Source organism: Ips typographus, linkage group LG3, assembly GCF_016097725.1.
Source record: "Ips typographus isolate SLU linkage group LG3, UJ_Ityp_2.0, whole genome shotgun sequence".
Classification (NCBI taxonomy): domain Eukaryota; kingdom Metazoa; phylum Arthropoda; class Insecta; order Coleoptera; family Curculionidae; genus Ips; species Ips typographus.
The window spans coordinates 5,711,774-5,727,437 of NC_138424.1; the positions used below are offsets into that span (position 1 = coordinate 5,711,774).

At 37.5% G+C, this 15,664-nt stretch overlaps 2 protein-coding genes across 2 annotated transcripts; one reads left to right on the forward strand and one right to left on the reverse strand.

Moving 5' to 3' along the window:
* The first annotated feature begins 4,785 nt into the window (after nt 1-4,785).
* Vps37B (vacuolar protein sorting 37B) lies at nt 4,786-5,997 on the forward strand. The gene is made up of 3 exons (XM_081975475.1): nt 4,786-5,065; nt 5,119-5,296; nt 5,352-5,997. Exons 1-3 carry the CDS (start codon nt 4,931-4,933, stop codon nt 5,744-5,746), a joined length of 708 nt encoding a protein of 235 aa, XP_081831601.1. The 5' UTR covers nt 4,786-4,930; the 3' UTR covers nt 5,747-5,997.
* A 310-nt stretch (nt 5,998-6,307) lies between these two features.
* LOC145726414 (protein unc-93 homolog A) lies at nt 6,308-14,501 on the reverse strand. The gene is made up of 12 exons (XM_081975457.1): nt 14,202-14,501; nt 11,723-11,917; nt 11,099-11,286; nt 9,622-9,787; nt 9,141-9,419; nt 8,868-9,091; nt 8,688-8,813; nt 8,333-8,632; nt 8,122-8,271; nt 7,347-7,476; nt 7,147-7,284; nt 6,308-7,069 (listed from the first exon to the last, which is right to left on the reverse strand). The coding sequence occupies exons 2-12, from the start codon at nt 11,778-11,780 to the stop codon at nt 6,843-6,845; spliced, it is 1,986 nt and encodes a 661-aa protein (XP_081831583.1). The 5' UTR covers nt 11,781-11,917; nt 14,202-14,501; the 3' UTR covers nt 6,308-6,842.
* Between the last annotated feature and the right edge of the window lie 1,163 nt (nt 14,502-15,664).

The window sequence follows — 15,664 nt, forward strand, 5'->3', positions numbered from 1 at the left end:
ATTAACAAAATACAAATAAACAATAAGTTTTATGGTAAATAAACTTACCCATAACATAACCTCCTAACCTCAGTTTTTAATAGCCCCTTTGACGTACCCATTCGGTGTCACTTGTCAACTTTGAGAGACAGTAATTGCTTTCTCTTTCTACTACATGTTGAAAATGATAGAGAAAAACAATGTTGTGGCGACACTGTCAGCAGTGTCAGCCGGCAAGAAGCAAAAAGAAGAATAGGACGCAAGGACCTGACTTCAGGGCGATGACGAGACACTTTAACTCAGGATTACAACACAAGATGGACGATTCTTGCTCAATGCTTACGTTTTTCGATCTCAATCATTTTCTAGTTAGTTCCTACAAAAATCTGTTATATTTGATTCTACATTGAATTCGAAGGGATTCAATAAAGTGGAGTGTTAAGTTGGTGAAGATTATTATTTTCCTTCTCCTTCTATGACACCCTTCATTGGTGACCCCGACACAAAAGAATCTACAAGCCAGAGTCAGACTTACTTTTTGGACGTTCTAGAACGCTGAACCATTCGAAAACTCACAACTCTCGCACCACAATGGCTACGGAACAACAAGGTACTTCATCATCTCTATCACCTTCAGTTGCAGCACCAGCTCCTACCCACATGGTAGAGAGAGTATCCTTAAAAGTACCACCTTTTTGGCCAAACGAACCGGCACTATGGTTTGCTCAGTTAGACAGTCAGTTTGCTATTAGTGGTATTGTGAATGACAACACCAAATATAATATTGTTGTGGCTAACCTAGACTTTAACCAAGTCCAACTCGTGCGTGACTTAATAGCACAACCTCCTACTGCCAATCAATATGGAACTATTAAGCAGGAACTCATACAGAGACTATCCGCTTCTCAACACCAAAAAATCCACCAGCTTCTTCAACAGGAAGAAATGGGTGATCGAAAGCCATCCGAGTACCTCAGGAAGCTGCAGAGTTTAGCACCAACTTCCCTTCCAGAGGACTTTCTCAGAACATTATGGACTGGAAGACTTCCCCAGCAGATTCAGACAATTCTAACCACTCAGGAAGGTATGTCACTAGACAACTTAGCCAAATTAGCTGACAAAATTCATGAGGTATGTACACCATCTTTAGCTTGTACAGTTTCTAGTGTAGATTCTGATATACACAAACAATTGGCTGAAATTGTTAAGCGTCTGGACAGATTGGAGACCAAAAGTTGTTGTCATAGACAACCACGCTCCAGATCTAGGACATCAGAGAGAACGACAACCAACAGGGCCTCGAACCAAAGTACTCTTTGCTATTATCATTCCAGATTCGGTGATAAAGCAAAAAAATGTAATAGCCCATGTTCTTTCACTATCTCGGAAAACTCAAGGGGGGAGAACCAGTAGCGGCGGGTTTTCTACCCTCCTCAAACCCGCGCCGCTTATTTGTGACTGACAATTCATCAAAAATTCGTTTTTTAGTGGACACCGGCGCCGAGGTTTCCATTTTTCCATACACTTTGCTTAAAGAAAGGCGTCCTCGCTCCAATTACCAGCTTTTGGCAGCCAACAACTCAGAAATTTCGACCTACGGACAGCGTACTTTCACCTTGGACTTTGGACTTCGCAGAAGCTTTCGTTGGACATTTCTTGTGGCCGATGTTTCACATCCAATTTTGGGAATCGACTTTTTATCTTTTTACAACATTATTGTAGATAGCAGAAAGCTCGCAATCTTTGACAGGACAACTGGCCTATCAACCATTGGAAATAATGCCAATTCTTACGGTCCTTTCATTCAAACTATGATTGTCCTTACAGAGTACCACAAACTTCTCAAAAATTTTCCATCACTTACCCAGCCACGCAACCAACACTCCAAAGCCAAACACAACACTGTTCATACCATTATAACTACCCCTGGCCCACCTGCATCAGCTCGCCCTAGACGTTTGGCACCTGACAGACTTGTCATCGCCAAAGAGGAGTTTCAATCCATGTTGGAACAAGGAATCATCCGCCCATCAAAAAGTAGCTGGTCCTCACCTTTGCATCTTGTTCCCAAAAAGGACACTTCTTGGAGACCGTGTGGAGACTATCGAGCTCTTAATGCTCGTACCGTTCACGATTCTTATCCGATCCCCAACATCAAGGACTTTACTCATGGATTGGCCAACAAGAAACTATTTTCCACCCTGGATTTGGTTCGCGCTTACAATCAAATACCGATTGCTGCTGATGATATACATAAGACTGCAGTGACAACACCGTTTGGTCTGTACGAATTTGTGTACATGTCCTTCGGGCTCAGAAACGCTGCTCAAACATTTCAGAGGTTTATGGATGAAATTTTCCGTGACTTGGATTTCTGTTTTGTCTACATTGACGACATCCTTGTTGCCTCTGAGTCAGCCGATCAACATTTAGAACATTTACGTATGGTATTCGAACGTTTATGCCAATATGGAATTTTAATAAATTCGTCAAAATGTGTTTTTGGCCAAAATAAAGTTCTTTTCTTAGGTCATGAAGTTTCGGCAGAGGGCATCAAACCAACAGACGAGAAGTTTTCTGCTATACGGAATTTTACCAAGCCCAACAACACTCAGCAACTTCGACGGTTTCTTGGGATGTTAAATTTCTACCGTTCATTCATTCCCAAGGCTGCTGAGCTTCAAGCACCATTACATGACTTACTTAAAGGTAAGCAGAAAAAACAGCAACCAATAACTTGGACTGATGTTGCAGTGAAGGCATTTGAGAGCTGTAAGGAAATCCTCGCTGAAGCCACCTTTTTGTCACATCCCTTACCTTCTGCTCAACTCATTCTGTCTACAGATGCGTCGGATTTTGCTGTAGGAGCCTCCTTACAACAAAAGAACAATGATCAACTTCAACCATTGGCTTTTTTCTCTCAGAAGTTAAATACTGCTCAGGCTAAGTATAGTGCTTATGACAGAGAACTGTTCGCCATTTATGCTGCTATTAAACACTTTCGATTCATGTTAGAAGGCCGCAGATTTACTGTTTTTACTGACCACAAACCAATCACTTTTGCTTTCTATCAAAAAAGTGACAAGTGCACTCCTAGACAGTTTCGATATTTAGATTTCATTGCACAATTTACCACTGACATTCGCCATGTTCAAGGTTCAGACAACATAGTAGCAGACTACCTTTCCAGACCTGAAATCTCGAGTATTGAAGATATTCAGATTAATTACCAAGCAATAGCTGCAGATCAGACTGACGACGCAGAACTAAACCAGCTGCTTACTGACTCCAGTTTAAATCTTCAACAGATTCAAATCCCAGGCACTGATGTTCAACTTTACTGTGATGTTTTTGAAAATAAATTTCGTCCTTATATCCCAGAAAAACATCGACTTAGTATTTTCAGAAAGCTTCATGGAATTTCTCACCCCGGTGTTAAGGCAACCATCAAGTTTCTGACCAGTCGTTTCGTATGGAGAAACATCAAGAAAGAAGTAGCCCTTTGGAGTAGGCAATGCCTCAACTGTCAACGCTCCAAAATCAACCGACATACTAAGACAGCTCACCAGAAAATTTCTATGCCTGACTACAGATTTGACCATGTCCACATCGACATAGTTGGACCATTGCCATCGTCCAGTGATTTTCGTTATGTGTTAACAATGATGGATCGTTTCACTAGATGGCCCGAAGCAGTTCCAATTAAAGACATGTCAGCAACCACCATTGCATCCACCTTTATTTCTACTTGGATATCGCGTTTTGGTGTACCCAGCAAGATTACTTCGGATAGAGGGAGACAATTTGAATCAAGCTTGTTCAAAGAACTTTCCAGATTCTTGGGTATTCTGCACATCAAAACAACATCATATCATCCTCAAGCAAATGGTTTTATTGAACGTTTTCATAGGACCCTTAAAGCAAGCCTCATTGCAGCCAAGTCGGATCGTTGGACTGAAGTTTTACCAATAACCTTATTGGGTCTTCGAAACATTTTCAAAGAGGACATTGATTGTTCACCAGCTGAGCTTGTTTATGGAACCACTCTTAAACTACCAGGAGAATTTCTAAATTCATCCACTGAACCAGCCAACGAAAATGAGTTGGTCAGCAAACTCAGAGCAACAATGTTAGAACTTCAACCTAGACCAGCATCTGATCATAGCAAGATTAAAACTTTTATCTCCAAGGACCTTTCAAGTTGTTCCCATGTTTTTGTGCGAAATAATGCAGTAAAACCACCTTTGACAGCGCCTTACTCTGGACCCCATCGTGTTATCTCCAGAAGTGACAAGTTCTTCAAGATTGACCTTGGCAATCGTAGTGACAACATCACAATAGACCGCCTAAAGCCCGCCTATCTGCCAGATGATTTCCAGATCCAGTCCGAACATTCGTATGCGCGCCTTGAAGAAGTTCGAAAATCTCCCGCAACGTTGCCAGCTAAGACAAGGAAAACAGTTCGTTTCGCGACTTTGTCGCTGGACGGGGGGTACTGTGGCGACACTGTCAGCAGTGTCAGCCGGCAAGAAGCAAAAAGAAGAATAGGACGCAAGGACCTGACTTCAGGGCGATGACGAGACACTTTAACTCAGGATTACAACACAAGATGGACGATTCTTGCTCAATGCTTACGTTTTTCGATCTCAATCATTTTCTAGTTAGTTCCTACAAAAATCTGTTATATTTGATTCTACATTGAATTCGAAGGGATTCAATAAAGTGGAGTGTTAAGTTGGTGAAGATTATTATTTTCCTTCTCCTTCTATGACACCCTTCAATGTTTTGTCTAATTACATGTGTCATTGTCACCTAAAAATAAACATTGATGTGATTACTTGTCTCAAAAGTTCTCTTATTAAAGTAATTATTATTAAATTAATAAAGTGGCGAGTGATAACAGAAAGTAAAAACTGTTCACGAAAGAACAACCATACGTAAATATACGAGTATGTCGGTCCCCGTTATTATCCAGTCGGATGGCAAAAGAGCCATGGAACAATTATCCAACTTAAGTAATGAAGAACTGGACGCTATTCTAAACCAGGATGAAAAAATTGTTGAAATTATCGCCAACATTGAAAATGTAAGACTATTTTAACTGAACTGTGCCTTGATACCGTTTGTTTTTCATTTCAGTCCTACTTGAATGAGCTGGCACAACAAAAGGAACACATCATTGCTCAGAACAATTCCACAGCTGAATACAACTTGTCCAAAGAACCAGAGCTAACAGAAGGACGTGAACAGTTAGCCTCGTTATATGAAGAAGTAGAAAGGCTTACCAAAGCGGTAGAAGAAAAGCAGACAGAACTAAGTAGGTTTTGCAGTTTAGTCAAGTGAAAGTCAGTCACTGTAATAAAAAATTTTAGGAGAAAAAGGTGGAGACATTTCAGTGGAAACAGCTCTAGCTTTGCTGCAAACAGCAGCTAGTGAAATGGAAGAAGAATCAGACCAGTATGCAGGAAAGTTCTTGGAGAGTGAGGTTGAACTGGATGAGTTTTTGGATAATTTCTTAACCAAGCGCAAATTGATGCACACACGACTAGTCAAGGCTGATAAATTAGCAAAAATTCTACAAAGAGGTGATCCCTCATTAGGCATTGGGGTGCCTAACTACATTAATGCTCCCCCAGTCAGTATAAATAAAGGCTACTTTCCTGGTTTGCCAGTCTCACCTCCTACTGGTGGTGGTGTCCCATATCCTATGGGGCCCTTAAATATGCCCATGCCTCCTACAATGCCATACTATCAAAATCATTATTGAAACTGTTTTACATAGTTTAAGAGATTATAGACATTAGGTTCATAATTTAGGATTTTAGCTATTTATGAATCTTTCTTGTTAGAATGATTTTTCTGTACTATAATAATGGCTGAAATTCATCAGGGTTTCTAAGTTCCCAATTAGTCACCTATTTTTTATGTTTTGTGTCAATATTTAACTGAAATATTTTATAGATATAAATATTAAATTGTTAAATATAGTTTATATGTCAATAAATTGTTGTTAAAACATTTTATTGTCTAATATTAGGCAAAGTTTTAGAGTTGTATTATTTTACAAGTTAATCAAATATGGACAATATTAAAAAAATATTTATTTATACAAAACATAATCAAAAAATTTAGGTTAATCAGAAATTTCCAGACTTTAATTTTCTTCCCAAACTGATTTTCTCAAGTTATAATTTGGTATCACAGTTCACAAACACCCTGTATATGAAAGTGATAAACGTTCAAAAAAATTAAGAAGTGGACTATTTTTATCAGAGTCAACTGAAATACTTATTTGCCATCAAAGTGACTACAGTAAAACACATTGTATCTAAAATTCCAAAGTTTCTCTTTATTTCAGTATACAACAAGAATGTTTAGAAAGACACTTTAAGGTGTTATAACAACCCTTTTCAGGAATTAAAAATACTAGTATATTTACAACATCACAGTTGTTTTTGATGTCACGAATTTAAAGTTTTGTGTTTCATTACAGTTACTAGACTGTATTCTTTAAAATCAGTCACATTTCAGATTGGTTGTATACAGACACAGGGGAGACATACTATATTTCAGTCAACATTTACTTATAAATTACAGTTTAAGTACCAAATTCGGCTTACGTTTAAAATCCGTATAAAGGATGATAATACACAACCCAAGGGATTAACTTATTATAATTATCTAGAAAATATTTCCACGGCTGATCAATTCCTCGGTACTGTAAAAATAGTTTTCTGTCAATTTTAAGTAATTAAACCGGTTCAAACTGGACAAATATTCAAAAAGACTGTTACACACTTAACATCCTCCGATATGTGCAAGTGTATATTGTTAAAGCCAAATCAGAAAAGGTTCAATTTTGGTCATAATCGTGTAATGTTGCGGATTTTTCTGATGTTCTCCAGTCGGTACTCTAAGAGAGCAAACGGTACCACTGAAACGATCATTACAAACGCCAGCAAATACAGTTTCATGTAGTTGCATAGGAAACTGTGAAAAACGAAGGCGAGAGCAAAACCAACAAATTTAAAAAAGGCCCGATTGGCAAAAGCTGCCTCCCAATGATCCAAATACTGTCCAGTCAGTAAAGCTGTAACAAAAATTTGATACCAATCAAAATAATTAATAGGAATCAGTGTTGCCACATCTCTAACTTAAAATACATACTGAAACTGATCATCTCCCAAATGGCGTGACAAACACCCCAAGCAGCCGATATAACGTAGAACAGAGCCGGATCATCTTCAATCGGTTTCCACAGCAACAGGACCATAATAAGACAAATTTGGAAAGCAAATCCGACAGCTGCAATCAAGCAATTTCGTAACTATATAGAAATGTATTTTCTGCAAATTTTTATCACTCACCGACCACATAGTAACGTTTGATTGTCCTCAGCAGCATGCTCAGAGTGCAAGCGGCCACGGATTGCAGCAGCCCCATGGCCAGAAATACCAAGTTGAGCCGGTGGATCCCCAAAGTGCACACCACGTACGACTAATTTAAAGTTTTGGTGTTGTTTTCATAGGTTATATCCCGAGACGTTCGAGTTTTATCGGGTAAACTGTGCATAGGTGATTTTTTGCAAAATTTTGCTGGAAAATGATTGAGACTAAATAATTCGACGATAAAATCCTGAGACCACAGGTCGAAGGATTTTTTCCAAAGAATTATTTAGTCGAAACCATTTGCCTAAAAGAAAAATTTTGCAAAAAACCTACCAATGCACATTTTACGTGATAAAACGTGAACGCCGAGGGGTATATGTCAAGATTATTTTCTGAAAACTCACATTTTAGTTTATTAACAAGAAAACACCTTAGTTAGAACACAAATACTAAACTAAACGTGATGAAATTAATGATAATATTGAACTCACCCCAGCAGACGACAGATTTTCGTTCAGCCATGTATATTTTTGTTTACATTTCAGATTGACAATCAGACGTCATAATATTTTAATTTATGTAATTTTTTAATGGAATCTACGTTATAGTGATTTATAAATTGTTAATATTGAAGAAAATAGCTTAAATTTTATATGTGTCCAAATCCCGTTTCGTTTAATATCAAATGTTCTTCAAAAAAACGTATTCGAAAAAGGTAGGCGGTGTTTATTCAGTAAAAAATGCTTGGTGTTACCTTAGAAAAATCAGCATAAATAAAAGCTTGCTCCAGTCCCATAAACACGGCCAAAGGAGCGGCCATTTGCAGTCTGGGATCTGAGAAACTGTCCTTGACGGCCCTTAAGGCTGTTAATCCCAAGCCTCGTTCCAAAGGGTCTTGGTAGGTCTAATTTTGAATATAGTCAGTGCATATAACATGTTGTGCTATCAGATTTAAATTAACGTACTAAAGTCTTGATACTGTCCAATCCCAAGGCGGAAAGGACAAAAGCCAAGGCGCACGCGCTTCCGTACACGCCAATTAGGATCTTGGACGACTCAAGTGGTAGTACCCTAAATCCGGATTGTAATGAAGAATTTCCTAATAAAAAAATCGGACAAGCCTGCGCTCCGCAAAGTCGTCCTTCTTCATTGCGATCGAAAATATCGTCCAAAAAGGAATTGTAGTCGTAAGGACTGGACCCGGTTACTGCCACTGATAGTGATTGATTGTTACAGTGTAAAGTAGTATTTGCTAAACAATCATCCTGCAAATAATTAATTGAAAACATGGTTAAAACCAATTGCGAGGTAGTAAGCTACATTAATGGACGCCACAGTTCCGTTCTCATACTCTACGCTCAACAGTCCAGTATTTAAGTTGATTGTAAAATGGATAACCAGGAAAGATACCACAGATCCTAAAATCAGTCCCAGATCGTGGGCTCCCTATTAGGAATGCCAAAAATCACAGTATAGAAGAGTAAAGGGATAGAATCGTACCTGAAAAGCTCGTGCTACACGTCTAATGATACAAGTTCTCCTAGCGTATCGGCTATCATCATCATCTTCATGGAACAGACCGGATATCCGATGAGTCAAAATCATCAGGAAAGTAGTGTGAGCGCTGGATAACAACCCCAGTAAAATACCAAGTAAAAAACTCGCTGGTACGGTCAAATAAATGACTGGGTGAATGTGACTCGCGTAGAAAACTACCATGCCGGCTGGAATTAAGTTTCCAATAAGCCGGAAGTTGTGATTTTTGAGCCTTACCGTAACAAAATGTGGCCACAACAGTGGTTCCCAACATTCGAATAACGCTGGGTGCCAACAGCGCCGTAACGGCCGCAACCAGAAACACTTCGGAACTCAACAGCGAGCCGGTGTTGAACTCGAACCCGGCATTGGTCAGCGACCGCACCCACACCGACACGCTACTCTGAAGAGACAAAAATGGCAGAAACGCGGACGTTGTCAACAAATGACAAAAACACATCACTACTAGGTTGACGATTAACAGTCGACGACTGTAGGCGATTCCGGCCGGTCGACCTACAATTCATTATTTAGCGTATCAGTCTGATAACAATGACAGTATTCAGTCAATTTAACAGTTATCATGTGACCATATTCACACATTCATAAGTGGTCTAGTGTGAGTGTTTGACATGTCATTACGTCATTGGATATGCACGACCAAATATGACTGTCTGAACTATAATGATGAGTATAGTTTTGAATGTAAATCGAATACCTATCGAGCTGTTATGAGCGCCACCCCTTACAACAGTGAGTAATCTGCGAACTGAAGTGGCCCCAATGGAGCTTGCCATAGAATCTATCCGTTTGATTGGACCTCCGCCGTGCATATGCAAGTTGTATCTTGACCTGGACGAAATCGGCGAATAGGCGGCCATGTGCTAAAAACCCAAGAATGGGGTCATCAACTATAGTCCAATTTTCCGTTCAAAACAATAATATTGTAAAGTTTCCTGTTTAAAAATTTGTTTTAACTGATAGTTTTAAACTTTACGCCACTAGTTTTTTTTATAAAAAACTGAATAAATACTAAATTGAGTTTGGCACACCCCTGTGCGTGACGTATGTATGGGACAATTCAATATGCTAACGTAGGTGGAATTCTTCATTCATAAGCACATTGTGTATTGCCGGTGTTTTTTTGAAGGAAGGAAATCTGAGAGAGAAAGAGAGAACTGTGTCAACTGTCAGCAGTGTCAGTTTTCAGTGCTTTCATTAGGCCAATTTCCTCGATCAAAGTCGTGGCGACACTCATTCACAGTAGTTAACTTTTGTGACGTCATAGTTAACTCATGTCATCTGTCAACGTGAAACATCAATAAAAAGTGGTTTGAATTATTTGAAATTTGATTTGTTTACTAACAGAACAGCAACCTCTACTAACAGAAAAGTTTTTATACTTTGTAGCAAATTACTAATGATTTAATTTTACAAAATAAATCAGCAGGTCACAAAATAACAAAAAAAATAAAACTCTAGGCTAGGGTACTTCTCAAAAATTAAACTCATCTAAAAAGAAAAAGATTACACAAATAGGTAATCATTAAAATTTTAATTAGGTGAAGGGTTCCTACATGTTTTTAACTGTTAAGCTATTTCAGCTTTGCCATTTACGAAAACTGAACACTCCATTATGAATTTAAATTACTAATAATACTAATACTAATCAAAACAAACAACTTTTACACTTTTAACAGCTCCTGTTGACACGAATTTAACCTAACAATCCTAACAATGCGGGCAAACCATCCTCCAAGGCAGGTTAGGTCGTCTGGTTAAGTTTGACGTCATGGTTTAGACCATAAGTCAAGGAAAATTCAGTGGTTAAGTTTAATCTTAACCTGGTTTGAGTGGTTTAGTCGAGGAAATTCGCTTATTGTCGACTGGCGACTGCTAATATCCGACGTACGTTCATATACTCTATCAAAAACTAGTCCCCTTATGACGTCAAACGGGATACAACGTATATAGGGTGAAACAACCAAATAAAATTTTTATTGTCATTTTTCTTAGGTTTAAATGCTTCTAAAGCCGAAAACAAAAAATACGTGTTAAATATTTTTTGAAGCGCTATCGATTAACAAAATAAAAAAAAATTGGTTGATGACCCCATTAACCTCCTTTACTGCCTTTTTCAGTTTATTGTAAATACCACTTTCCCTACTTATTGTTAAAAAAAAACGTAATTTTACCTCCATCATGAGTTGTTCATCGTGCACCACCTTCTGGGTGTCGTGGGGGTTGCTGCGCGCTTTGGTAATTTTCGCATGACCAGAATATCGATGGAGTATTCTAGATTTTTCCTCACTGGTGAGGCTGGAGTTGTAAGCCCCACCACATAGACGTCCCAAAGCCGGTCCTGGTTTGTAAATGGCTGCATCTAGACCACAATGCACTATTCAGTAATCCAACTTGTGGTACAGGGTTGAACTCAGTTTTTTTTTTTATCAACGATTTACTTAACAACCCAAAACTTAATTAATACGAAGACCCCGGTTTTACCAAAACCGACAAAGGTTAAAGCAAATTTTGATTAGTTCAACACGTGTCGTTCGTAAGGGAATTGTGGCCCCGTTAAGTTAATTAATAGGTCAGGGCGGGATGTATGGACCAGAACATTAATAAATTCGACAGATCCCTTGATGCCCATGTTTCCGCTCAATTTTCCACCAAAACACATTAATATTTTATAACCGGTAACTCTAGAGATTCCTTTGCCTACGTCTACTTTTATAAAATTGTTGTAATTTTTTAAAGTAAGTAAACAAGTCAAATCAAGCTCATTGTTTTTAGTTAGTAAAAGTGAGTTTTATTACTTGTTTCCATATAGTCATCGCTTCTGCTTAATTCGTGAAGGTTCGGAAGACTTCCCATATTTCTCCTCTCGCAATCCAACGCTTTAACACTACATGTTAACCACCACTTTTGCTTATCCTTAACGAGTTACCGCTCCGTTAACTCCCAGTTGATTGGCTGGTTAAGTTTGTCGTGGTGGTAATAGGAAAGCCCATCTACAAAAAATAAACAACATTAACAACACCAAAACCAAACCGTTATGAGAGTCTGATCGTAGTTTGTGATTAGTCAAGAAAAAGCAGCAAGCTGAAGGCACGTCACATGACATAATTTGACAGTTAGTCACAAGATATCAACCTTCTGATGATGTGGTCACGAGACCAAGTATCGACGTCACATCACTGATTTGTAATATACCGTTGATTTTGTTAAGGAATTGCCACACTTGTACATGTTTTATGAACGCATGATTGATAAAGCAAATCTTTCCATCGTTTTTGCACGTTAAAGCATATAATCTGACGGAAAAAGGGCAAACGCCGAGGGTAAAGAACTATTTTTATCCCAAGCCCTTTAATCTAAGGATGTTTTTCAATCCTTAAGCTAATTTATAACTTTGTTGATTATATAGCCGTCCTTAACGATTTTTACGCTAATAGGATTAGTTAATAAATTGTTTTATGTTCAAGAAGGTTTGTTGTCTCGACATAAAAACCAGTTAAGGTCCGTTAATTAATAAATTTTATGACTAAAGTTGCGAGCTACTTTAGAAAAACTAATAACCAAAAATTCAACCATAATCAAGAAATCTACATTTTTTCAAATGATTAAACATTTTCTTGTTTTTTGATAACAATATCAACGACTTCACTCAAGGATCAACTAATTACAGGCTCCATTCGCCCGTAATTACGTTCAACCCAAGACAAAATTGCCGTCTTACTGGTTTCTCGATTTTTTCCTGCTTCTTCGTTTCGTGTGTATCCTTCATCTCCGCCAAATAGTCTGACCAACCTTGAACGAAGGAAATAATCGAGGAATAATCTAAACAGTCATTGCCAATGTCACGGTTAATAGAATCCTCAATGCCGTATATTTTGTTTATTTTTTTATGCTAAATTAAACTGGATGCGTGTCTGGGGTGACAATCAGCATCAAAAGATACCGCCAGTTAATTATTTAGGGAAAACAGGATTGTTTTATTTGATTTTAATTAGGATATTTTATCTAAGCAATGGGACCAATATAAATTCCAATAAAACAGTATTATTTTTGTGAATATTAAGTTGAACTAATTGTAACTCTAATAGCAAGTCAACATGTGCAGTATTTGCATAAATCACAGCATAGTGTATCTAGTTTGTGATTGGTCAAGAAAAAGCAGCCAGTATATAGTACAGTAGCCTAGTATTTCGTGACGTCATTTGACAGTCGGATGTCAGAATCACATGATTCATTGTTCGGTTGAATGATAATATCACATGTGCAGCATTTGCGCAAATCACAGCACTGTTTTAGGTTTGTGATTGGTCAAAAAAGAGTAGCAAGCTGAAAGCTGCTTTTTTGACTAATCACAAACTACCCACTATGTTGCGATTTACGCTAGTGCGTATGAAGACTTTGTCATTAACGTTACAATTTGCATCTGTCACAAAGCAAAAAATTTTCTCACATCTGACAAAAAGTACTACGTTTGCCATTTCTACAAACTTTAAAGAAAGTCGAAAAATTCCCTCTGATAAATTGAATTTATCGTGTTTTGAACTCGAAACGTCCTGAACAGCATCCCTAATAAAAGCTCGTCCACGTGAAGCTAGAGCAACGATTACGGTGACCGTGACCTGGAAAAACTACCGTTCTGTCAACAAAAAAAAACTTTTGTGAGTCTTTGAAACTTCTAGACCAACCAAACAATGGCAGGACATCCATTTACTAGCCATCTGGGAGCAGAAATAGATATAAACGATTCTAACACAAGTTTTTCTGAGGTCAACTAGTGGAAACTGTCCAGTTTCTGAAAAATTTGATTGCTATTGAGAGAAGAGAATGAAGTATTCCAAGTGAAACCGCAGAATCAACTAAAACTTTCCAACTCATATACATAATGGGGATAAATTAAACGTTTGTCTGTGTAAAGCTACCCTTCGGGTTATAACTGGGGAGGATTTAATAACAGGCACGTGGAATATAAAATTATCCCGAAACTTACTGCAAACTGCCAGTGCATTCGTTACAATAACGTTACAGATTTTAAGGTTGGTTTTTTGATTTTGTAGTGTTTTACTATAGTTAAATTGAAAATTTTTTGTTTGCAACATAATTAATTTCGTTTTTATGTGAGAGAAAGTCTGGACTGTTCTGTAGCCGTTAGGAATACAATAAACAATGATTGAACATTTTGTTTAATGGTACTAACCACAATAAGAGGATTTGTTAACCTCAGGCAGGTAACCATTGAGTTTGATTAAACAAAATTGAATAGACAAAAATCAAACTTACCTGTTGTCATTGATGGCCAGTGCGATGCTGTCCAGTTCGAAATTATGCACTCTGATACAAAATGAAAAAAAAAATGGCGGGAGGGGGTGGTTTTTTGCCGTCCAATGTGTGGCAAAACCGAAAAACAGCAGGGAAATTGAGAAGCCCGTGCCGATCATTCGCTGAATAAATTCAGGGTTAGAGCGTTCTGGATGTTGCTCATTTTTGGTAGAGATGCTGCGCAATCCTTATCGATTTTAAAACTGTATGGAGCCAAACGGAGAGCTGTTTGCATATACCGAGTGTCCGGGAGAAACCTAAAAAAAAATTGAGTTTTGAATAATTAAAAAGTTTGGCAGTACAGTAGGAAAAATTAAAGCCTGCTAAGACAAATTTTTACAAGTGTCACCTTTTACTGTTCCTGTCAAGTTTAAAAAACTTTGTATTCTGAGAAAGGGAAACAGTTGACAACAAGGATAAGAAAGAGACTGGGCTCTGAAAGGCTCTATAGTTTAATTCGGTTAAATAACACTTTCTATTTTTTTACAAATGAAAGTCTATTACTGCGATTTAAAAAGTGACATTTGACATTTTGTTGTAAACTGGCAACAGTGCAGCTTTTTCTGTAACATAAATGCTTATTTTTTTCATACATTAATTACCACGAATACAATTAATTGTATATTTGCCATACCTAACCACAGTCAAACGTGATTTTTTTGTCGTCTTGAAATTCCATCGAGTAATTGTTTTCGTTACATGCATATTAAAAGTGTTTTCTGCACAGATGAATGGGTTCATGTCCTTGTATGTTTTAGCAAACGCTCATCACCTCTACACTTGTCTTACAAAGATTAGAGAGGCTAATTAACAATGCGTGGTCGATATTTTTCCATTAAATTACAATAATATGTATAAATTAATACAGTAACGTCTTTTAAGGAGTGGAAAAAAGCCAAGGTTGACTTTTTTCGCTTATTTATTGTTATATAACGGATTATCAAATTTGCTAAACACTAATTTAGAAGGCAATATATGAAATTTGATCGGCTGTCTCACACCTATTAAGATATAGGGAGTAAAAAAAGGTTTGATTGCTTTCATAATTCATAAACGTTAATTTTTTATGGAGAGCAAGAAATTGTCAAGTTCACCCTTTGACTTTCAAAGCTTTCAGGATATTTTAATTTTTCCAAACAGTAGTAATTTAATTACAGGATTATCTTGCCAACATGTAAATTCGACTACATAAATATTATAAACATATAAAGAGAAGGTTTTTACATAAACTACAATAATTACATAACTAAGGTTTTTCTTACCGACAATAATACAAACTATTGTCAAACGACCTACAGTTGACATTTTGTAAGAAAAATATGTAATATACTGCTCGTTTTGAGGCTCATCTTCTAGTGACCAACTGTCATATTTTTACCCTCGTTGTCTGGTAGAGGTGTCATCTGATCACCATCTGTCAAGTA

What these genes read in the sequence shown, in the direction of transcription:
- Vps37B (XM_081975475.1), top strand. Translation starts at nt 4,931, where the DNA reads ATGTCGGTCCCCGTTATTATCCAGTCGGATGGCAAAAGAGCCATGGAA. An exon ending in TTATCGCCAACATTGAAAAT is followed by an intron (nt 5,066 to 5,118) that starts GTAAGACTATTT and finishes TTTTCATTTCAG; the next exon opens with TCCTACTTGAATGAGCTGGC. An exon ending in AGAAAAGCAGACAGAACTAA is followed by an intron (nt 5,297 to 5,351) that starts GTAGGTTTTGCA and finishes AAAAAATTTTAG; the next exon opens with GAGAAAAAGGTGGAGACATT.
- LOC145726414 (XM_081975457.1), bottom strand. Translation starts at nt 11,780, where the DNA reads ATGGGAAGTCTTCCGAACCTTCACGAATTAAGCAGAAGCGATGACTAT. An exon ending in ATGAACAACTCATGATGGAG is followed by an intron (nt 9,788 to 11,098) that starts GTAAAATTACGT and finishes TTGGGTTTTTAG; the next exon opens with CACATGGCCGCCTATTCGCC. An exon ending in GTGTAGCACGAGCTTTTCAG is followed by an intron (nt 8,814 to 8,867) that starts GTACGATTCTAT and finishes CATTCCTAATAG; the next exon opens with GGAGCCCACGATCTGGGACT.